The sequence below is a fragment of the Octopus bimaculoides genome, chromosome 20, assembly GCF_046866305.1.
Source record: "Octopus bimaculoides isolate indiv1 chromosome 20, ASM4686630v1, whole genome shotgun sequence".
Taxonomy (NCBI): domain Eukaryota; kingdom Metazoa; phylum Mollusca; class Cephalopoda; order Octopoda; family Octopodidae; genus Octopus; species Octopus bimaculoides.
In genome coordinates this window covers 45626757-45651515 of record NC_142947.1, presented here as the reverse complement: position 1 = coordinate 45651515, position 24759 = coordinate 45626757, and the positions used below count along the sequence as shown (strand labels likewise).

Genomic DNA, 24759 nt, shown 5'->3' with positions numbered 1-24759 from the left:
TTATCCTTTTTCAGGCAAAGGCTATCTTTATATTCCTTTGAACGGACAAATGAATGCTAACATCAGCACCACTTCTCTTCAGTGGTGACAGCATGGAATGTAAACACTAATGCACATCACACACACATACATACATATAAGGTAGGTGCCTGCCTAGATCACCAAGAGGTTGGAGTAGAAAACAATTATCAAGGTGACATGCAGAATGGCCAAACCCCAAATTCCCATAGCAAACTACTTAACCATACTGTTATGCTGGGACTTATCAAAGGTCAGTGAGTAACTTAGAGATAAAACTCACATTAACAACAAGGCAGTTTTGCCTTTTTTCTTTTAAAAAATGCTAAACACATAAACGCCAGACAACGTGAAGAATTTTCACAATAATTTCTATAGCATAGGGGTGGCTGTGTAATAATACACACACACACACATAATATGTATATACACATACATAATATATATGTATAAATACATACATAATATATATACACACATATATGTACATGCGCACACACACACACACACACATATATATATACACACACACACACACACACTTTTTTCTTTTACTTGTTTCAGTCATTTGACTGTGGCCATGCTGGAGCACTGCTTTTAGTTGAGAAAATCGACCCCAGGACAAATGTGTCTTTTGGTTGCAGGATATAATTCTTTTATTGTTCTGTGTTGCACCCAAACGCAAATTGCTTAGGTGCAGTACAACATATTCTATGCCACTCAGATTGATCTAAGCAATAACTTTCCCAAGATGTTAAATTAATAACAACAACAACAACAATAATGGTTTCAAATTTTGTCACAAGGGCGGTCATTTTGGAGGAGGGGATGAGTTGATTAAATTGACCCCCCAGTGTCTTACTGGTACTTAATTTATCAAGCCTGATAGGGTGAAAGGCAAAGTCAACCTCAGCAGAATTTGAACTCAGAATGTAGTGACAGATGAAATAATAATAGTAATAATAATAATAATAATGCATTTCAAATTTTGCCACAAGGGCAGCATTTTTAGGGGCAAGGGACGAGTCGATAACATCAACCCCAGTGTTTAAATGGTACTTATTTTATCAAACTCGAAAGGATGAAAAGGAAAGTCAACCTTAGTGGAATCTGAACTCGGGATGCAAAGACGGATGAAATGTTGCTAAGCATTTCTGCCTGCTGTGCTAATGATTCCGCTAGCTCACTGCCTTATAAATATTGATGATGATGATGATGATGATCCTTCTACTTTAGGCACAAGACCTGAAATTTTGGTGGGGAAGGAATAAGTTGCTTACATCGACCCCAGTGCAAAGCCGGTACTTATTTCATTGACACCAAAAAAAAAAAAAAAAAAAAAAACTCAGACGAAAGGCAAAACCAAGAATTTGAACCTAGAACATTAAAAAGCCAGAATGTTGCAAAACATTTTGTCTGACTTGCTAACAACTGTGCCAGCTCGCTGCCTTTAAAATAACAATGACAATGATGATGATGATTTTTCACATTAGCTAAGGCCACATATAGCAAAGGGAGAGGGGAATAGTGTAGTTGATTGAAATAAACCCCAGCAGAAAACTAGTATTTAACACACACGTTTATGTACACACGCATACACACATGTATGTGTGTGTGTGTGTGTGTGTGTGTGCATATGTGAGGGGATGCGGGAAAAGTTGCTGGTTTTAAGGGTTTCGCAAATGGCCTGGTTGGAGACCCAATCTTCCAGGTGGTTTTACAGGGCTTAGAAAACCTGAAGGACCACTGCAATAAGTGTGTGAATCTGAGAGGGGAATATGTCAAATAAAATCATAATTCAATGATCCTCCTGTATTTTCGTTTACTCAAAGCCAGGAATTTTTCAGCACTCCTCGTATATATGTGTCCGTGTATTTATACAAATATACACACACACACACACACACACACACTCATATATGCATCTATATGTAAATTTATATATAGAGAGATAGATACACACACACACACACACACACACACACACACACAGAGGAAGATTACTCACACACACAAGCATACTTCTAAAAATGAGAGAGAGAGAGAGTTCTTAACATAGTCAGAACTAAAAGTTCATTGTCGTCATTTCATATTCCTCAGATATGAAGGAGATAAAACTACAATAGATATGGATTTAAAAATTCATATATATACACATATACATACATATATATATATGTGCATGTATCATTGTGTGTATATAAACATACACATATACACATGTATGTATATATCTAATCATGTCGGTATGTATATCACTCTTGAATAAAAAAAAAAGCTATTTGAATTAGCTACAGCAGATATTCTTTGCTAAAACAATAAATCTACATCAACATACACAAACATGTATATAGACAGATGCGCATATGAGTCTCTGTGCATAGAGATACGTGTGTACGTGTGGGGGAAAATGTATGAGATGCAGCAGTTAAGACAGAATATTTTACAGAGAAAATGGCATAACCTCTGGTCGATATTACATCATTATAGAATAGTGAGAGGTAGCTAGCTAGCTAGAGAGATAAAAAGAAATAGAGAAAACAAAGGACATCTCTTCTCACTAGACACATGGTAATGTTGTGTTGTAGGTGTCGGGACTGGAGAGTGGAATCACTGGTTTCCTGCTGCGAGGTTTGTCATCGAATGTAACTTCCATGGAACTTAAGTCATCTTCGCCTCCATGGTCAAATCCCTAGCAAGAGAAGAACAGCGGGGAAAAAAATATTTTTATTATTTGTCAAGAAGGTGGAAAGAGTTGAAAATAGAAGTACTACAAGACATTTTCTGTAGAATACGAAATAGCAGAATATCAAATTGGAAAGTAAACATATACAGGGATGTGAGTGAATGTGTTTAGTGTTTGCAGTTACTTCCTCTCATCAGATGTATTGCGCCCTTTGAGCATTTCATATTTTACATCGGTTTAAAAGAATTCATCTAACCAGATTATTAACATCATATATATATATATATATATATATATATATTATTTTATTTTATTTTATTTAAAAGAGTTCCAACTTTGTCTGTTTTTTATGTTTTATTTATATTCTTGTAAAATTAATGTGGGATATAGAATATGGAATATATAATATATAATATAAAAATAAGTGGTAAAATGAAATGAAGTATTGAATGTCTTATTGAATATATGAAATATTGAGTATTCAATACAGAGAATTAAATATATAAAGGCTAATATGTATTTTCATACCTATATATATGTATCTATTTATTGATTCATGACATTCAGTTTAAGATGGAGAAAAAGAGAAGGGTTTGTGATGTTTTGAGAATGGTACTTCGCCAGAAAGAGGAAAACGTCCAGAGAGAAGGAAAAAAGTTCAAGAAAAGCACACAAGTGGTTACATGAAACACACACACATACAAATAAAGAGGTGGGGCTACTCACATTGTTGTACATAGGTACTTTCTTTTCAATTCCAGTAGAATGGACAAGGTCCGGTTTTGTGTTCATCATATTGACCTCACTGTGATTGCTGGGGAAAACAAATATACCAAAATATAATACACCTAATATAAAGGAATATTATTTCATATATACTGTTATATACATATGCACCATCTGCTTATACATATACATACAAATAAGTATGAGCACCACCACTGTCACCCTCACCCCACCATCAACAACTACAACAAAGCAAAATACAAAAAAAAAGAAAAAAAGAAGACTTACTTTCGTGGTTTTTCTGGAGGTTCTGAAAGAGATTAAGAGAGATTATTAACAGAGTTGCTTAAGTAAACGAAACAAATAATCTTTGAAAAAAAAAAAAACATATACAACATTCTCCCTGAACAGGATGCAAATCTGTTGCAGGGTAACCCTTTCACAGCCAAGTGGACAGGGGAAATATGAAATGAAGTGTTTTGCTCAAGAAGACAATGCATTGCCCAGTCTAGGAATTGAAACCATGATCTAGTGGTTGTGAGAGCAACACCCTAACCACTAGGCCACATGCCTTCACACACACACACACACACACACACAAGGTAAATTTATTTGGGAAGTAAGGCAAATGTTACCTAAAGTTACAAAGAGGATAAAACCAAAGGCAAGGTGGACATAGGCAGGTAATTTTAAGGTTTTTGATAAGAAATTCTAATTGAGATAAACTAACCTTCAATTTCTGCTGGTTTAGCTCTCCGTTTGTACAAAATGATAACAATAATCACAATGATGATGATGATTAAAATAGGGATGATACTTCCAATAATAATCTTGTTTTTATCTGGTCAAAAGAAAAGAAAATAGTTAGAAATAAGACAAAAAGAAAAGAAAACAAGGTTCAATTATTATTAAAATAGAACTTTTAAAAATAACACATTTATAATTCATGCAAAGATGAATTGCAAAGAATACTAGAGTGGAGAAACCAGAATTGGATAATAAGAGAGAGTAAGGGTACATCAGCATCATCGTTTAACGTCCATTTTCCATGCTGACATGGGTTTGACGGTTTGACTAAAGACTGGTGAGCCAGAGGCTGCACCAGACTCCAATCTGATCTGGCAAAGTTTCTACAGCTGGATGCCCTTCCTAAGTCCAACCACTCTGAGAGTGTAGTGGGTGCTTTTACATGCCACCAGCACAGGGGCCAGGAGGGCTGACATTGACCACGCTCAGATGGTGCTTTTTACGTGCCACCAGCATGGGAGCCAGTCAAGGTGGCACTGGCATCAGCCATCTTCAGATAGTGCTTTTTACATGCCACCGGCACTTATGTTTATGTATGTATGTATGCATACCATCCAAATGTGGCCGATGCCAGCGCCGCCTTGACTGGCTTCCGTACCAGTGGCACGTAAAAAGCACCATCCGATTGTGGTCGATGCCTGCTCCCTCTGGTGCCTGTGCTGGTGGCACGTAAAAAGCACACACTACACTCTCGGAGTGGTTGGTATTAGGAAGGGCATCCAGCTGTAGAAACTCTGCCAGATCAGATTGGAGCTTGGTGCAGCCACTGGCTCTCTAAACCTCAGTCAAACCGTCCAACCCATGCCAGCATGGAAAGCAGACGTTAAACGTTGATGATGATGATATATATATGCAGAGAGAAATAGAGAGAGAGAAGTCTAAATGTAGGTGGGAGTGTATACTTGCATACAAATGTGAATGTATATGTGTATTTATGCATATGTATGTATATGTGCACATATGTGCACATGTATGCATTTATGTCACCGTGATCTGTCCTCTAAGTCACCTTCTAATTATCACAAAACACACCCTTTCATGCTTTGTTTATTCAACAACTACTTTTATCTACATTCAAAGTCCACCCAGTGAAACAGGATACACTTCACATATGTGTTTCTATTTCTTATATTTACTCTCTTTATCTACTTCCTTTCTCAACAATACTTAATCATTAGGCATTCAGATTTCTGTCAAATGTAATGATTGCTTATCTACATTGCTTTGAATTAGTCATGTATTATCTTGTAGCTTTGCGGGGGGGGGGGGGGGGGTTCAATGATCTGCTTGTTTATCTTTTAGAATGACATTGTAAGATGGATGTGAGAGTTTCAACATTAAGCAGGTGGAACATTTTGGCTGGATATGGCCATATGGTCAGTTTAAGTGCTGAAAGGTTAAAGTGGACATGCAAAAGTAAACATTATGTGTGTTTCTTGTCAGTGTTCTTTCTCTCTCTTGGGAAATGAAAGATATATATATATATATCATCATCATCATCGTTTAACGTCTGCCTTCCATACTAGCATGGGTTGGACAATTGACTGAGGACTGGTGAAACTAGATGGCTACACCAGGCTGATTTGCCAGAGTTTATACAGCTGGATGCCCTTCCTAACGCCAACAACTCCGAGAGTGTAGTGGGTGCTTTTTACGTGCCACTGGCAACGATCTCGCTCGAATGTCTTTACACGTGCCACCGGCACAAGTGCCAGGATGGTGATGCTGGGCACAGGTGCCATCACGATTTCGCTTTCCCCAACAGGTCTTCGCAAGCCGAGTTTCGTGTCCAATGAAGGAGACGACGTTGGCATGGGTGCCAGTCGTCGAATTTAGTTCAATTTCGATTATATATATATATGTCAGTATAAATGTATGTGTGTGTGTGTGTATACATATACACAATAATACTTAGCTTTACAAGGACCTGTTTTACGAGAGCCCAGGTTTAGGAGCTTTTATGAGTTTAATTTTCTGTTTACGAGTTTTTGCTTTCCGAGCGGTCTCTAGGAACAAATTAACTTGTACATTGAGGCATTACTGGATATATAAACACATACACACACAAATGTAGATATGTGTATGTATATATCATCCTCATCACTGTTTTAATGTTTGCTCAATGTTTGAATGTTTTGTTCACATGCCACCGGCACAAGTGCCTGTAAGGCGACGCTGGTAATGATCACACTCAAATGGTGCTTTTTACATGCCACCGACATGGAAGCCAAACAGCTGCTCTGGCAGTGATCCTGCTCGGATTGTGCTGTTAGCGCTCCACTGGCACGGGTGCCAGTCATCGAATTTGGTTCAGTTTCAATTTCGGATGTTAAAAGATAATGTGTATGTGGTATCTGTGTGAGTGTTTACATCGCATGGCTTCATTTGTCACCATTGGAGAAGAAATGGTGACATGACACTGACATTCCCTGTTGGCATTACGATTAATCACCTGTAGGACAAGAATCCCTTCTGAAGGAGGAGGAGGAGGGCATCAATAGTAAAATCCTGCAAGAAATACTTCCATGACCAACCCACGGAGAAAGAATATTAAACGACTCTTCTGTCTTTGAGAAAAGAGAAAACAAGAAACAAAAGAACACACGAGACAATGCTGTCGTTTGATATTCTAGGAGTCAAGACTGGAACAGTTTAGATCACAGGGTTGGTAGATCAGGTCTGACCTGGGGCTATACAACAAGAAAAGTAATGTAGTCCTAGATACACAATGTCTGAACATAGCACATTTTCACCATAGTTCTATTGGATCAGGACTGACCTAGGGTTAAACAACATAAAAGGAAGGAAGACAAGGAGGAGGATTAAAAATCTATTTACCTGTAGAAGGGGCAGGAGGGGCGCCACTTTTCTTTGTGGTGGAGACAGGCTTTGTCGACGGTTCTTTAGTTGATGGTGGCACTGGTGTTGGAGGAACATCTGCAAAGCAAGGATTTAGTTTTTATTCAATAAAAGGACAAACAAGGCTGGACATGGTGAGAAGATGAGGTGAACTCCTCACATATTGGTGAAAGGAAAGTCAATACCCTCCACTCCCCATACATTGGTAAAGATGGTAAGCAAGCTTCGTATCACACAGCCACTCCTGCATCTCCTTAAGTGGTCACCTTGCATTGACTAAGGTAATTACTCTAATATTGGGGCATATAAGCCCCAGGGGAAAAAAAAGCAGGGTTTGCTGTATGCATGGTACTTGAACCCATACCTCTTATGTATTCACAAAAAGTGTGCTACCCTTTACACTGATGCACACCCTGGCTTATTATTATCATTATTATTATTATTATTATTTACAGATTGTAAAATTCAGCACTGCTTATCAAATAATCACAGAAAACACACATAGAAAGTTTGTTTACAAAAACAAAAACACTATGAAAGCACAGTTCTTAAATCTGACAGAAAAAAAGCCAGGGTGTATGTGTAAATGGTATCATACCAGGATGTATGTGTAAATGCGAAAACATGGAGGTGTGGGTTTGAATCCCATGCGTATGACAAACATTACTTTTTTCTGTGGAGGGGCTTATATGCCCCAATATTTATTTCTTTATTGCCCACAGGGGGCTAAACATAGAGGGGACAAACAAAGGGATTAAGTCGATTACATCGACTCCATTGCGTAACTGGTATTTATTGAATCGACCCCAAAGGACGAAAGGCTAAGTTGACGTCAGTGGAATTTGAACTGAGAAATACCCCTAAGCATTTTGCCCGGCATGCTCACAATTCTGCCAGCCTGCCACCTCGTATATACCCTAATCTTAAACTATATATACCCTAATCTTAAACTATATATACCCTAATCTTAAACTATATATACCCTAATCTTAAACTATATATACCCTAATCTTAAACTATATATACCCTAATCTTAAACTATATATACCCTAATCTTAAACTATATATACCCTAATCTTAAACTATATATACCCTAATCTTAAACTATATATACCCTAATCTTAAACTATATATACCCTAATCTTAAACTATATATACCCTAATCTTAAACTATATATACCCTAATCTTAAACTATATATACCCTAATCTTAAACTATATATACCCTAATCTTAAACTATATATACCCTAATCTTAAACTATATATACCCTAATCTTAAACTATATATACCCTAATCTTAAACTATATATACCCTAATCTTAAACTATATATACCCTAATCTTAAACTATATATACCCTAATCTTAAACTATATATACCCTAATCTTAAACTATATATACCCTAATCTTAAACTATATATACCCTAATCTTAAACTATATATACCCTAATCTTAAACTATATATACCCTAATCTTAAACTATATATACCCTAATCTTAAACTATATATACCCTAATCTTAAACTATATATACCCTAATCTTAAACTATATATACCCTAATCTTAAACTATATATACCCTAATCTTAAACTATATATACCCTAATCTTAAACTATATATACCCTAATCTTAAACTATATATACCCTAATCTTAAACTATATATACCCTAATCTTAAACTATATATACCCTAATCTTAAACTATATATACCCTAATCTTAAACTATATATACCCTAATCTTAAACTATATATACCCTAATCTTAAACTATATATACCCTAATCTTAAACTATATATACCCTAATCTTAAACTATATATACCCTAATCTTAAACTATATATACCCTAATCTTAAACTATATATACCCTAATCTTAAACTATATATACCCTAATCTTAAACTATATATACCCTAATCTTAAACTATATATACCCTAATCTTAAACTATATATACCCTAATCTTAAACTATATATACCCTAATCTTAAACTATCTACCTTAGTCAATACACAGTAATTGCTTATAAGCTTTAAGCTTATAAAATATTATTATTATTATTAGTATTATTAACAGATTGTAAAATTCAGTACCACTTACCAAATAATCGCATATATCTATATTAGCAAACTATATTACTATATTTCTACTAAAATGTACTGCTTCTGTTTCAATTAATTTCGAAAATATTAAAGAATTTAGTCAAATAATTTTGTTTTAATTAATCTTTTTGTTAGCACATTTCCATTAAAATACACTGCCTTGGTTCCAGTTAATTTCGAAAATATTGAAGAATTTATTAAAATAACTTTGTCATTATTCTGTGCTACAGGTTTTTTGTCCTTGGGTAGTAACTGTTATTTCCTATTTGCCTACCCATACAAAGAATAAAAAATGGTTAATAGTCCCTTCAAACTTTGCTTTTCTTACATTTATTCAAACCCCAAAGAATCCCTCTCAACACATGGCTGTGATGCTCCCCCATTACTCCTGCTCGTGATCAGAGATGCATTTATCACCAGCCACCGAGGGACATGCTCAACTCGTAAAGGTCAAGCAACTGACAAGCAAATCTGTGGTATTGAGCAGAATATTTGCTATAATGATATTTCTGCTTCAGCAACTCAGTGCTGAATCTGTTTGAAATGTAATGGAAAATCGGTCAGTTTTAAAACATTGATGTCCAGGTCACAAAAGCAAAGAATGAAGGGAATAGTAGTCATTTCCTTTGATTTCTAAATGGAAGCAAATAGGAAGTAACACTTATGGACCCCCACCCCACAAAAAAAAAAAGAATCAAAATTTTGTTACACAATATTATTTATCCTTTTGTTGCTATATTTCTGTTAGATTTTGATTAATTTTGAAAATAAAGAAGAAATCAGTATATATATATATATATATATATATATACACACACACACACACACACACACACACACACTGTAGGGTCATGTGATCTTTAAGGATACAAGTAAATATGTGTGAATTCTGTGTGAGTTAGGAAATGGTGGAGAATGGAATTTTGTGAAGAGAATTGAGTGTTCACAGTATACTGACTCTAATAATTCTATTTACTATATATACATACATATATATATAGGTGCAGGAGTAGTTGTGTGGTAAGTAGCTTGCTTACCAACAAAATGGTTCCGGGTTCAGTCACACTGTGTGGCACCTTGGGCAAGTGTCTTCTGCTATAGTCTTGGGCTGGCCAAAACCTTGTGAGTAGATTTGGTCGACAAACTGAAACAAGCCCATCATGTATGTATATATATATATTTGTGTGTGTGGAGGCGCAATGGCCCAGTAGTTAGGGCAGCGGACTTGCGGTCATAGGATCGCGGTTTTGATTCCCAGACCGGGTGTTGTGAGTGTTTATTGAGCGAAAACACCTAAAGCTCCACGAGGCTCCAGCAGGGGATGGTGGCAAACCCTGCTGTACTCTTTCACCACAATTTTCTCTCACTCTTTCTTCCTGTTTCAGTTGTGCCTGTATTTCAAAGGGGCCAGCCTTGTCACACTGTGTCACGCTGAATATCCCCGAGAACTATGTTAAGGGTACACGTGTCTGTGGAGTGCTCAGCCACTTGCATGTTAATTTCACGAGCAGGCTGTTCTGTTGATCAGATCAACTGGAACCCTCGACGTTGTAAGCGATAGAGTGCCAACAAATATACATATATATATATATATATTTATATATATATATATGTATGTGTGTTTGCCCTCCCAACATCACTTGACAACCAATGTCGGTGTGTTTACGTCCCTGTAACTTAATGGTCCCGCATAAGAGACCGATAGAATAAGTACTAAGCTTACAAGGAATAAGTCTTGGGGTTGATTTGCTCGAATAAAGGCAGTGCTCTGGCATGGCCACAGTCAAATGACTGAAACAGATATAAGAATAAAAGAATATACATAGCTTCCGCTATCTGGGTGACCAAGTTAGTAGTGGGGGTGGGTGCGCTGAAAGTGTAACTGCTAGAATAAGAATAGCCTGGGCCAAGTTTAGAGAGCTCTTACCTCTGCTGGCGACAAAGGGACTCTCACTCAGAGTAAAAGGCAGACTGTATGACGCATGTGTACGAACAGCCATGCTACATGGCAGTGAAACATGGGCTGTGACTGCTGAGGACATGCGTAAGCTCGCAAGGAATGAAGCCAGTATGCTCCGCTGGATGTGTACTGTTAATGTGCATACCCGTCAGAGTGTAAGTATCTTGAGAGAAAAGCTGAACATAAGAAGCATCAGTAGTGGTGTGCAAGAGAGACGATTGCGCTGGTTTGGACATGTGGTGAGAATGAATGAGGATAGCTGCGTGAAAAAGTGCCACTCCCTAACAGTTGAGGGAACCCGTGGAAGAGGTAGGCCCAGGAAGACCTGGGCTGAGGTGGTGAGGCAAGACCTTCGAACATTGGGCCTCACCGAGGCGATGACTACTGACCGAGACCTTTGGAAATGTGCTGTGCGTGAGAAGACCCGGCAAGCCAAGTGAGATCGTTGCCAGGGCCCCTGGACTGGCTCTTGTGCGGGTGGCACATAAGATGTACCATCCTGAGCGTGACCGTTGCCAGTACCGCCTGACTGGCCTTGTAGGATTTTCGAGCGAGATCGTTGCCAGTGCCCCTGGACTGGCTCTTGTGCGGGTGGCACATAAAAGACACCATTTCGAGCGTGGCCGTTTTCGTGCAGGTGACACGTAAAAGCACCCACTACACTCTCTGAGTGGTTGGCGTTAGGAAGGGCATCCAGCTGTAGAAACTCTGCCAAATTAGATTGGAGCCTGGTGTTGCCATCCGGTTTCACCAGTCCTCAGTTAAATCGTCCAACCCATGCTAGCATGGAAAGCGGACGTTAAACGATGATGATGATGATGATGATGATGATGATGATGATATATATATATATATATATATATATATATATATGATGACTGTTACATCTTTACAGAAGAATGCTGTCTTGAGATCTCATATAACAAGCAAGTCCAGCTTTGGACAAACAGACCCTGGTGCAGATGTTACAAATATTTTCAGACAGAAAAGTGTCAGGGATCGAAGTCAAGTCCTGTTTATGAAATGCTTGGTTCCAGATAGATTGTTTGATTCCCTGTGTCTTATTACAAATGCTTTAAAACCATTGTAGGTCACTTCTTTCGAAACCAATAAACACACACACACACACACAAAATAACCAACAGGGAACAAATGGAAAGGAGAGAGAGAGAGAGAAAGAGAGAGAGAGAGAGAGAGAAAGAGAGAGAGAGAGAAAGAGAGAGAGAGAGAAAGAGAGAGAGAGAGAAAGAGAGAAGGGGATGGTGAGGGGAGCAGAGAAAAGAAAAGAGAAAACAAAAGAGAAAAGATAGATGGAAAAAGAAGGAAAGATAGAAAAATAGTATAGAAAATGGAGAGAGAGAGAGAGAGAGAGAGGAAAGCAGCGATGGTTGACTTACAGACAGTAACAGTCAAAGTCTTGGTCAAGTTATAGGAAATTCCACCAACTGTGTTGTTAGCCGTACACACATAGACTCCACTTGTGTCAGGGTCCAGTTCAAGAGATGTATTCCAAAACATCTTGCTGGTTTGAGATGCCTGTGGGAAGAACTCCCACATGATTGTGGGGTTAGGGTTGCCAAGTGCTACACATCGGAATGTTTTTTTGGTGCCACGAACCAGTCTCCATTCTCTGACATCTGGAATTAGTCTGATGCCATCAACAGGATCTGAAAGAAAACAGATGATCAAAAGAGAATTTAATGAAACCACTGTGTATATGTGTGTGTGTGTGTGTGTGTGTGTGTGTGTGTGTGTGTGTGTGTGTGTGTTTATATATATCATCATCATCATCATCATCGTTTAACGTCCGCTTTCCATGCTAGCATGGGTTGGACGATTTGACTGAGGACTGGTGAAACCGGATGGCAACACCAGGCTCCAATCTAATTTGGCAGAGTTTCTACAGCTGGATGCCCTTCCTAACGCCAACCACTCAGAGAGTGTAGTGGGTGCTTTTACGTGTCACCCGCACGAAATATATATATATATATATATATATATATATATATATATATACACACACAAACTACATGCATATATACCCTTCCTTATACCCATCCCAATATAGGGATACACTTCTACATGTACACCTAGCCAGTTGGCTATGATTTGGCACAGTAGAGATGACTTTCTCAAAGTACTGGATGTTAAAACACCTGAAAATCACAGGCAGGTGAGACAACTCAATCCAAGTTCCATACAAGAGCAATGGACATTGATGTTTTACCACTTTTGTAGCTTATCAACATCATTTACCTGAACTGAACCTGAGGCAAATTGAACAGCCAGCCTACGATTATACGTAAAATGGGATAAAAATCATCTGCTGGTTTGCCTGGATGAATGTATGAATGAGAAGCAGCACTACTGTTGTAGACAATATCGAACACATGCGTTCAATATATGCGCTTTGCTTGTTTGCCAGTAGGCTACGATTTGATGCAGTGGAGATGACTCTCCAAAAAGCATTAGGTGCAAAACCGTGTCTTCAATAATTTATTCCGATGTGTACATTGTCCAGACACACCTATTTCTTTACTGCCCACAAGGGGCTATACACAGAGGGGACAAACAAAGACAGACAAACGGATTAAGTCGATTATATTGATCCCAGTGCATAACTGGTACTTATTTAATCAACCCCGAAAGGATGAAAGGCAAAGTCGAGCTTGGCGGAATTTGAACTCAGAACGTAACGACAGACGAAATACCGTTAAGCGTTTCGCCAGGCGTGCTAACGATTCTGCCAGCTCGTCGCTCGTCCAGACATACCAGCAGATGGTTTCCACAGCATTTTACATATAGTCATGGACACCATATTTGATTTGCCCCAGGTCTAAGTACATGATGTTGATAAACCACAAAAATAATGAAATGCTGATGACCATCACTCCTGAATGGGACTTGCGGTGAGTTGTCTCCAACGTGTCACAGTGTGTATGTGTGTTTGATTTGTTTTATAACACACGGGCTGCTTCTAGAGTGTGTGTGCGTGTGCGTGCGCGTGTGTGTGTGTGTGTGTGTGTGTGTGTGTGTGTGTGTGTGTGTGTGTGTGTGTGTGTGTGTGTGTGTGTGTGTGTGTGTGTGTGTGTGTGTGCGTGCGTGCGTGCGTGCGTGCGTGCGTGCGTGCGTGCGTGCGTGCGTGCGTGCGTGCGTGCGTGCGTGCGTGCGTGCGTGCGTGCGTGCGTGCGTGCGTGCGTGCGTGCGTGTGTGTTTGTTTGTTTTTGCAGGTTACCTTCCCCCCAGCTCACCCTAGTTTCATACCCAAAACTTGATTTTGCAACATTTCAATGTATGTCGAGAATATGCAGCCTGCAGTTGTTACGTTTATGTGAACAAGTCTTGGTGATATTGCTTCGGCTTGGTCGCAATCCAATGACTGAAACCAGTGAAAGATTCAGAGTGTGATAATCATAGCAATAGAGGGGAAAAGCAGAGCACTTACAGTCTACTTGCCAGGTTTGTTTTACTTCCAATGAACTTGTCCCCACTCTACATGTAGCCTCCGTGGTTTCTCTTGTGGCTTGGAATGTTAGGTTTGCAGTTTGTTTGAAAATGCACTGATCGTCCTGTTTAACCGGTGGGTTTGGTGTAGCGCAGTTACTGCCAACACAAAGTTTCAATTCCTGTGCAGGACTTCCAACGTTACTCTCGCAAGAAATGGTGACACTGTCATTGAGAATTTGATTATCAGAAAGAGGTTTTAAACTGGGAGTTCCAGCTGGACCTGAAGGAAAAAAGAAATAGAAACAAAAAGGGACATTTAAATACAATAAAAAATATTGTTAGGGAAGTTAAGAATTATCAACAATTTCAGGGAGTCAACAGATAGTTCCTAATGAAAAGGGCTGACATATAGCAGTGAGCTAAGAAAGAAAATTTTTACTCCTTGTTTATTGATCAAAATACCTGATACTCCCCCATGGCCTCCAGAGTACACCATCTCCTCTCCCACTCACACAGTACAAACTTCCCGCTCCCTCTCCTACAATGCACTTTCCAGGGAGTCAACAAATAGTTCTTAATGAAAAGGGCTGACACTCTAACGGGGGTTCTTAGCTAAAAGGGTTGATTCTGTGGCAGGGAACTAACAAAGAGAGCTATTACTTGACACCACCCTCATCCTCTATTTAACCTGAAGAGGTTCACTTGGCAACCATGTAATTTCAGGTTCAATCTTACTTTGCAGCAACTAAAACAGGCGTCTATGAAATCCCTGGTTGGATGAAAGCTTTGTGAATGGATTTGGTTGACGGAAACTGGAAGAAACCTGTTGCGTATCTTCATCCTCATTGTACATTTGATGTTGTTTGTTTGCAATGTTCCATGAATATATGCCTGGCCATTGTACAGTTTGTGGCATGGAAAGAGATGAGGCTTAAAGACAGGAAGAGCACCCTTGTACTATCTGTATTCAAATGACAAGGGGAAACTCTGAATAAGAATTGACCCGGATTAGGACAACCTATCCAACATAGGAAAAAGGATATAAAAACAATGGCAACGATGATGATACTACCGCTGACAGCATGAAGCACTCCACGTCAAGACTAGGAGACCACATACAGTAATCTGGTGGGCAGTAGGGAAACTGTGTTGACTTATGGTTTGTGAGAGTTGTAGAAGCCAGGTACAAAGATGAAATAAGTAACTGATGGCTTCAGTGACAAATTTAGAATATATGTTGGAGGCTCTGTCCTTAATCTTTTAATTATCATAGTCCCACAAGATATCACAGAGGAGTTTAAGACTGGTTGCCCATGTGAAGTCCTATACACTGATGATCTAGGTCTCATAGCTGAATCTATATGAGAATTAGAGAAGTAATTCCAGGCATGGAACTGAGAGGTCATAACGTAAACTTGACAAAGTTTTAGTAAGAAGGAAAGAAGACAGGACTCTGGCACCTCCAGCAAATGGTCTTGCTCAATATGCAGAAAAGGTGTAGATGTAAACTCCATCATATGCTATACCCAATGTAAGCTATGGGCACACAAGAGATGTGGTAGACTAGCAGAGAACTTAAGCTTCATGTGATAAATGCACTGGAGCAGTGAAGTACTACAGACACCAGAAATAGATTCTCTTGAATGCCTGGATGGCTTATTAGAAGTAGTTGATGTTTTTTTTTTTGTAACTTGGGAGATTTAATTAGCAAGGGAGGAGGTTGATCTGAGTGCAGAGTAGCCTAAGGAAGAATGTGTTGAAAATAGTTCAGGGAGTTAACTACTGCTGCTGGCAACAAAGGTCTTCTCCCACAGAATGAAGGGCAGATTGTGTGATGGTTGGTTTAGAACTGCAATGCAGCATGGAAATGAGACATGGGCCTTGAACACAGCAGGCGTGGGAATACAGGAAAGAAATGAAGCAAGTATACTCCATTGGATGTGTAATATGAGAGAGAATAATGACATAGTATAAATGTGCTGAGAGAAAAACCAGGTATAAGAGGAATCAGCCATAGTGTGCATGAAAGAAGACTGCACTAGTATGGTCATGTGATGCATATGAGTGAAGATTGCTGCATAAAGAAGCGCTGATCACTAAATGAGGCTGGAGAGATCCACAAAGACATGGGATGAAATAGTGAAAGTTGATCTGAGGACCCTAAACTTCATGGAGGAAATGACAAAGGACTGAGCTGGCTGGTGACACATGGTCCTTAAGACACTCCTATTGTAGCAAAACTGACTTCTGGAAGCACTATTGCTGTACGTACTACATAGGTGCACTAATGGACACCTCATCCACCCTCTGCCCCACTGCAGTGAAACAGCCTCATCCGTCCTGATACCACACCCTTTTATCCATTAATATTGTCCTCTACACTCACATGTCACATTCATCTCCTTCACCCCCACCCCATTAGACATATGACTAACTCTCACTCTCCCCACTTTTCTGTAGCCTAACCAAACATCATCTCTCTCCTGTCTGTCCCACCCTTATCACCTGGATCTTCATTACTATCCTGTACCATTCTTTTCTTGCATCTCTGGACCTCCCCAATTCAGGTATCATTGACAATCATCACTCCTGCATTCATCCTCCAACCCTACCCAATCTTCATGAGTGTTCTTGCCTCCCACTCCCACCACTCCTAGTTTCTCTGCCCCACACCCACTAATACTCACTTCATACCTTGAGAGGCCACCTAAACACCTCCACCACCACCACTATCTCTTTGCAGCTACTTCTGATGCATTTCTCACTCTTTCCCAAATGTGAGCAGCTATGTAGTTCTCCTCCTACTAGAACCTCCTCCTTCCTACCACCATTCATACCTTAATTCCCATCTGTTAGCCTAAATCCTCCAACCCCTGAATCCCTTCAGATTTTGTAGGCTTGCAAGCTGCATGGCAAACACACAAGTGCTGGTGGTATGAGAAAAGTACCCAGTACACAATATAAAGTGTTGGGTGCCATAAAAACCATGCCAAAGCAGATAGATAAACAGACAGACAGAAAGAGGGAGAAACAGAGTAGGAGTAAAAGTGAGAGTAGATAAAGGTAACTACTTACCCAAAACATCGAGTGTCACAGTGTTACTATTAAATGCACCATTGTCAGTTATCACCGTACACATGTAAATTCCTCGGACAGAACAAGACAAAGAACTGATGTCATACTTATAGTAAGCCTGGCTGCCTGAAACAGTGACTGAAGTATTGGGATGATTTTTACCTCCATTACCAGGTAAATAAACTTTGGCAATGTCGCCGTTATTATGCTTGAAAATAGCATTGTACTGAATTGCTGTGGCGGTGGCATTGCAGAAGAACTGAGCAGAATCACCAATTTTGGCTGAAGAAGAGATGGAGAATGTCACTGTATCAGATTTCACGACTGGAACATCTGAAATGATAGAAAGACACACAGAAAGATGAATAAACATAAATGACCATGGGATTGCACCTAGAAAGTCACCCTCCAAGGCACAAATCTGGGCAAGGCTGTTTATGGAAGACCAACAGTCGCCCATGCATACCAGCCTCCCCCACTCTACACCACTCATGTTATCCAAGGGAAAGGCAAAGGCCGATACAGCTTGGCACCAATGACATTGCAGCTCATTTATTAACATGTAAGTGGCTGAGCACTCCACAGACACGTGTACCCTTAACGTAGTTCTCGGGGAGATTCAGTGTGACAAAGAGTGTGACAAGGCTGACCCTTTGAATTACAGGCACAACAGAAACAGGAAGAAAGTGTGAGAGAAAGTTGTGGTGAGAAAGTTTGCCACCACCCCCTGCCACAGCCTTGTGGAGCTTTAGGTGTTTTCGCTCAATAAACACTCACAATGCCCAGTCTTTAAATCGAAACCGCGATCCTATGACCACAAGTCCACTGCCTTAACCACTGGGCCATTGCGCCTCCACATATGTGTACATATACAAAAGGATTAACTGAACCATTCTTTTTGGATGGTACTGTGATTGGTCCCATCTACTTTGTTGTGACAACCTGTCATGCCAAACATTCAAGAGGTTTTTGAGGATATGGAGTTTTACTTCCAGCAAGATGGGGGCACCAACACACTACCATAGCAATGTAAGGGCCTACCTTGATGAGATTTTGCCCAACAGGTGGATAGGATTAAGAGGTTCAGTAAAATACCATCCACATTCACTGGGCCTCACATTTTTAGACTTCTTTTTATGGGGATAATTAAAAGTTTACTGTACAATACTGGCAACAGTCAACAAACTGAGGGTTATCGAGAATGTGTACAAATACAGAACAAAATATTACTTGATGTCTTCAATTCCATGTTATGAGTGGTGCCTGGAATGGTCATCAGTTTGAAAACAGGTGTTTATAAAAAAATTAAATTCTGTCTGTAGATTCTATTAAATTTGAAATGTATTTAAATAAACAGTATATTATTATTCAATGTGTGCACACATTGTTTGGGAAATCCTGTATATATACACACAAACACATGTACAGATACACACACACACACATGTAGGAGGTATGAGTGTGTGGTAAAGAGCCACATGATTCCAAGTTCAGTCCCACTGCATGACACCTTGAATGAATGTCTTCTATTCAATCCCCAGGCTGACCAAAGCCTTCTTAGTGGAGTTGGTAGATGGAAACTGAAAGAAACCTGCTGTATATGCATATATGTAGGTTATCCCACCCTCAGAATGAATATACAGATTGGATGATTATAAAAATCAGTATCTAATAAAATGAAATAAAAATTAAGTCATCAGCATTCAAAGTGTGTATTCATTTTTGGGGGGACACTGATTATGTGTGTAGATATACATATGAACTCATACACAAACACACAAGTTGTGTGCATGTATCACTGTTTTCATATTTCTCTTGTATCTTCTTGTGTGCTTCCCTCATTGACATCCAAACAATGGCTTCACTGATAGCATCGCATGCTAGTAGTCCACCCTGAAAGTGACTCCAGCCGATTGTTGTTTGATAGACAGGGAGATTATTACCTCACTTGGGACAAGAGTGGGTTGGTGACAAAAAGCTATACTGGCTGTAGAAAACTCTTCCAACATACTCTGGTGAGAGAGAGAGAGAGAGAGAGAGAGAGAGAGAGAGAGAGAGAGAGAGAGAGAGAGAGAGAGAGAGAGAGAGAAGAGAGAGAGAGAGAGAGAGAGAAAGAGAGAGAAAGAGAGAGAGATTGGCTGTACAGTTGTAAAAGCATATCACTCATCAGATATTGAAATGATTGCAGAACAACATGAAATGAAGTGTTTTGCTCAAGAACACAATGCGCCACTCAGTCTAGGAATTGAAACTCTGATCTTGTGACCCTTAACCACTAGGCCAGGCATCTTCTCATCATTATCATCATTTAATGTCCTTTTCTCATGCTGGGATGGGTTGGACAATTTGACAAGAACAGATGAGCCAGAGGTTTCTGCCAAGTTCTATGTCTGCTTTGGCATGGTTTCTACATTTGGACGCCCTTCCTAATGCCAACCACTTAACAGAGTGTACTGAGTGCCTTTTAGGTGAGGTTGCCAACTACAGCAAAATAAGACCCCTCAATTTAGAGGAATAAGAAACTATGATGGAGAGAGAGGAGCGGGTGTCTTGCTGAAGAGGTGATACATGGCTTGGCCACCTGGAAAGAAAGAAATGTGAGATGTGGGTACCAAGCGAATATGAGACAGAAGAGGAAGTGCACAGAGTGAAAATTGTGTGATAGATAACTGGAGATAGGGAACACACACATGCATAAATGCAATTCCTGCATTATGGCTACTTCAGGTTATAGAATTTTATGTATAAAGCAACCATAAAATATGACTACTCATTTTGGCAATTCTATAATTTGGCCTTCATGTAAAGAGGGTGGGAGAGAAAAGTGGAGGGTTCATCTCAGTTTACAATGATTCAATTTATTAGATTATTAGTCAGTATTATATCATATTATATTGAAAATCTCCATTATTATTATTATTATTATGGCAATAATACCTTATTTTTTCAAGTTATCCTCCTTTCTTTGTTCACATTATATGAAATGATTCATCTGTGTAGAATATTTGAACTTAGAAAATGACTGACTGGGTCTGGCTTTTGAAAGTTTTGGAAGAGAATTATTTGTTTTGAAAACCAGTTGCTAGTTTCTTTGCATGTCTATAGTCACACACATTGTCACTAAATTTTCCGCCTGACTGGTTTATTATTTCACATGCAGTAAGTACGATAGATATGTGTTTCTTACAGTAGAATGTACTTACTAATAAACAGTTTCGTAAGAGAGATCGCTTGTCACCCAGAGTATGGAGAACTGCTACACACTTGATTCACCATTTGATAATTCAAACCCTGACTTCATGTTTATAAGATGCAATGTGATGTTTTTGGGAAGTTTTTCTTTTTCTTTTTAGAAAGTTAAATAAATCTATGCCTTGCAAGCTTTCAAATCTATTATGACATGTCATCATTTATAGAACTAGCAGAAACACTGCCTTCTGGATGGTTTTCTACTAGTCTAAATAATATTTGCACTTTTATTTCCAACTTTATCATTTAATCTTTTCTTGTTTCAGTCACTGGACTGTGGAAAATCAAGGGCACCACTTGAAACAAATCAACCCTAGGGCCTATTTAAAGCCTGCTGGAATGCCAAGTTAAAATTGTATAAACAAATCAACACCAATTGTCAAGCAATGGGTGACAAACACACATATACATACACACACAAACAAATTATAGGCTTCTTTCAGTTTCCATCAACTAAGTCCACTCACAAGGTTTTGGTTGGCTCAGGGCTATCATAAAAGACGCTTGCCCATGGTGTTATGCAATAGGACTGAACTTGAAGCAATGTGGTTGGGAGGCAAACTATTTATCACACAGCCACACCTTTGCCTTTGTGCAATTTTTCTGATAAGTGACATTTAATTTCCTTAGATATCCCTTATTTATCTAATAGCACTCACTCAAAGACAAAGTTACAATTCATGAAGAAATTGATATTGTCAACATAACTTAGCTATGTACAAGTTCTCAGTTCATTGTGTGTGTGTGTGTGTGTGTGTGTGTGTGTGTGTGTGTGTGTGTGTGTGTGTGTGTGTGTGTGTGTGTATTATTGTGTCTGGGGAGATTTCGTTTACTTGTTTTCTTTAAAGATTTTCATTGCATCTTACAACCTCTTCAATAGTTGCTGAAGAGGCTGCAAGATTCAACAAAAATCTTAGAGAAAATAAATAAGTAAATGAGCGGAAATTGAACTGGTGAGTGTTCCAGTTGATCCGATCAACGGAATAGCCTGCTCGTGAAATTAACGTGCAAGTGGCTGAGCACTCCACAGACACGTGTACCTTTAACGTAGTTCTCGGGGATATTCAATGTGACAAAGAGTGTGACAAGGCTGACCCTTTGAATTACAGGCACAACAGAAACAGGAAGAAAGAGTGAGAGAAAGTTGTGGTGGAAGAGTACACAACAGAAACAGGAAGAAAGAGTGAGAGAAAGTTGTGGTGGAAGAGTACAGCAGGGTTCGCCACCATCCCCTGCCGGAGCCTCGTGGAGCTTTTAGGTGTTTTCGCTCAATAAACACTCACAACGCCCGGTCTGGGAATGGAAACCGCGATCCTTTGACCGCGAGTCCGCTGCCTTAACCACTGGGCCATTGCGCCTCCACTTAGGTAGATAAATAGAGACTGAGATAAGATAGACATAAAAAGATAGATAAACAGATGGTGAGCTAGCTAAGGACCGAGTGACAAATAGTTTCTGCAGTGTAAAAAGCTATTCTAAGAGAATGTTTTTCACACAAACAAAAATTACTTCCACCCCCTTTCCCCCCTATTTCGTTCTATGGCGATTAATTACATTCTCCACTATAATCACCAATGTCCTACTTTGTATTGCCAGCAGGTAGATTGACACTTAACCTTAACCTTCTCGAAGTGTTTCTCATACACTCACTCTCTCTATACAGTCCTTATTCTCTCTCTCTCTCTCACTAAAGTTCCCATATATTCCCTTCACCTCTTGCTTTCCCTCACTCACATTTTCTTGACTTTGCCCTTCCTCCTACTCTTACTCCCATGTATCTGCTGCTCACCACTTCCTTCCCCGTCACTCAGTCTCCTATCACTTCTTAAGTAGTCTCTTTATCTTTTACCTCTTGCTTTCCCTCACTCACATTTTCTTCAATTTGCTCTTCCTCCCCTACCCCCTTCTCAAGTATCTACCCTGAGTTCTCTCTCCCTCACCTTCCTTCCTCTATATTTTGTCTTCTGCCCCACTCCCTCTTTTATTCCGTCTCAAGTATCTGCTGTCCTTCACCTCTTCTCGTTTCTGTAGTCTTTTCTATCTCTTACCGCTGCCCTCCCCTCCCTCATATTATGTATTCTTCTGTCCTTTACCTCTTCCTTACCCTCCGCCATATCTCTTGCATTTGCCTCCTCCTTCACCTCCTACCATCTTCTACAGTCATTTCTTTTATGGCGACCACCTGTTTGACTTGTGTACACACAAATACACTCTTGAAAGGAAAATAAACATCTACAGTTAGTAAGTAGCTGGCACAATTTGGAAAACCATGGGACAAAGCACTTTCTGGTTATGACTCTTTACGTTCCGAGTTCAAATCTTGCCCAGTCAACAATTCTTTTTCTACTTCCAAGGTGGAGAGGAATTTCAAAATAAATACCCCCATACCTCAAAAAGATCCTCATCATTTTATAGCCTATATTTCAATGCTAGCGCGGTTCAAATGAAAGTATACTGAAGCAGAAACTTTTCAATCCTTGCATACCAAACTATTACAGTCAAATTGCAAAATTTAGAGGAAGAAAGCATTGACATTTCTCAGAACTTTTCATTCCACTTGTATACCAAATTTTGGAATAAGATTTTCAAGAATTCTCACCAAGTATATAATCCTTTCTGCTATCAGCATAAGGCATGAAATTTGTGATAAGGGAGTTAGTTGGGTATTTCACCCATTGCTACATTCTGAGTTCAAATTCCACCAAGGTAGACTTTGCCTATCATCCTTTCGGGATAGATGAAATAAGTATCGGTTGAACACTGGGGTCGATGTAATCGATTATCTCTCTCCCCAAAATTTCAAGCTTTGTGCTTAGAGTAGAAAAGGATTATTATTATTATAGAGAATTGTTGGCACACTGGACAAAATGCTTAATGGAATTTGGTCTGTCTTTATGTTCTGAGTTCAAATTCTACTGAGGTTGACTTTGCCTTTCATTCTTTCAGGATGTAAAAAAAGAGGAGAAAAAAAAAGTACTAGGCTTTAAAAAATAAGTTTTAAGGTTGATTTGTTTGACTAAAACCCTTAAAGGCAGTGCTCCAGCATGGCCACAGTCAAACAACTGAAACAAGTAAAATGTGTGTGTGTGTGTGTGTGTGTGTGAAGATGCATGGCTTAGCGGTTAGGGTATTGCACTCACAATTACTAGATTGTGGGTTCAATTTCCGACTAATTTAATTTCAATTATTTATCATTTTGAAAATGAAAGAATTTAGTAAAATAACTTTGCTATTATTCATCTGGTGTTTAAAATATGAATTAACATGGAATTTTGACAGAAGGCTTTCAATTAAGACCTTTTTAAAATGGTTCATATCACAGAACTAGGGAGAATGCTAGTGAATGTCTCCCTGAAAACAGATGAGCTACATATGGCAGTGTAGTGGTGACAAAGTTGCAGATGTGGTTTTTAATTGATTCGTGAATTAATAAGATTCTTATAAATCAATCAGCAATTAGTGTGCTGCTATATCAACAGGCATACCTAATCACTAGCAACATTGTCTACATATGTTGATGCATAGATAAGATGGTTTACTATATATTTATCACTGTTGCTTTACAATATTGCTGTTTATATACATTACTGTTTGAAGAACAGCTCTTTCTACACAACAGAACAGACCACTCTACACTGACTATTTAATACTACAAATGTTACAACAGAAATACACCATTCTTCTGTGACCCTTTCAGCAGAAAACACATCAAAAGCTGAATTGTAACATATTATGCAGCAAATTGAAGTGTGGACAAAATATTCTGCAATTCCAGCATTCTGACTTCAAATCCAAAGTCGAGTTTAGCATTAATCATTCCTTGGTTATGAAATAAAGT

At 39.0% G+C, this 24759-nt stretch overlaps 1 protein-coding gene across 1 annotated transcript in view; it reads right to left on the bottom strand.

Moving 5' to 3' along the window:
• Positions 1–22: 22 nt before the first annotated feature.
• Positions 23–24759, bottom strand: part of LOC106870411 (uncharacterized) — a 33012-nt gene continuing 8275 nt past the window's right edge. The window contains exons 2-9 of the mRNA XM_089338518.1: positions 17673–18005; positions 14596–14877; positions 12548–12817; positions 7076–7174; positions 4161–4271; positions 3719–3740; positions 3431–3518; positions 23–2710 (exon numbers count right to left, since the gene is read on the bottom strand). Coding sequence (XP_089194644.1) covers positions 2579–2710; positions 3431–3518; positions 3719–3740; positions 4161–4271; positions 7076–7174; positions 12548–12817; positions 14596–14877; positions 17673–18005 — 1337 coding nt within the window. The 3' untranslated portion in view covers positions 23–2578. The remainder of the gene's footprint in view (positions 2711–3430; positions 3519–3718; positions 3741–4160; positions 4272–7075; positions 7175–12547; positions 12818–14595; positions 14878–17672; positions 18006–24759) is intronic.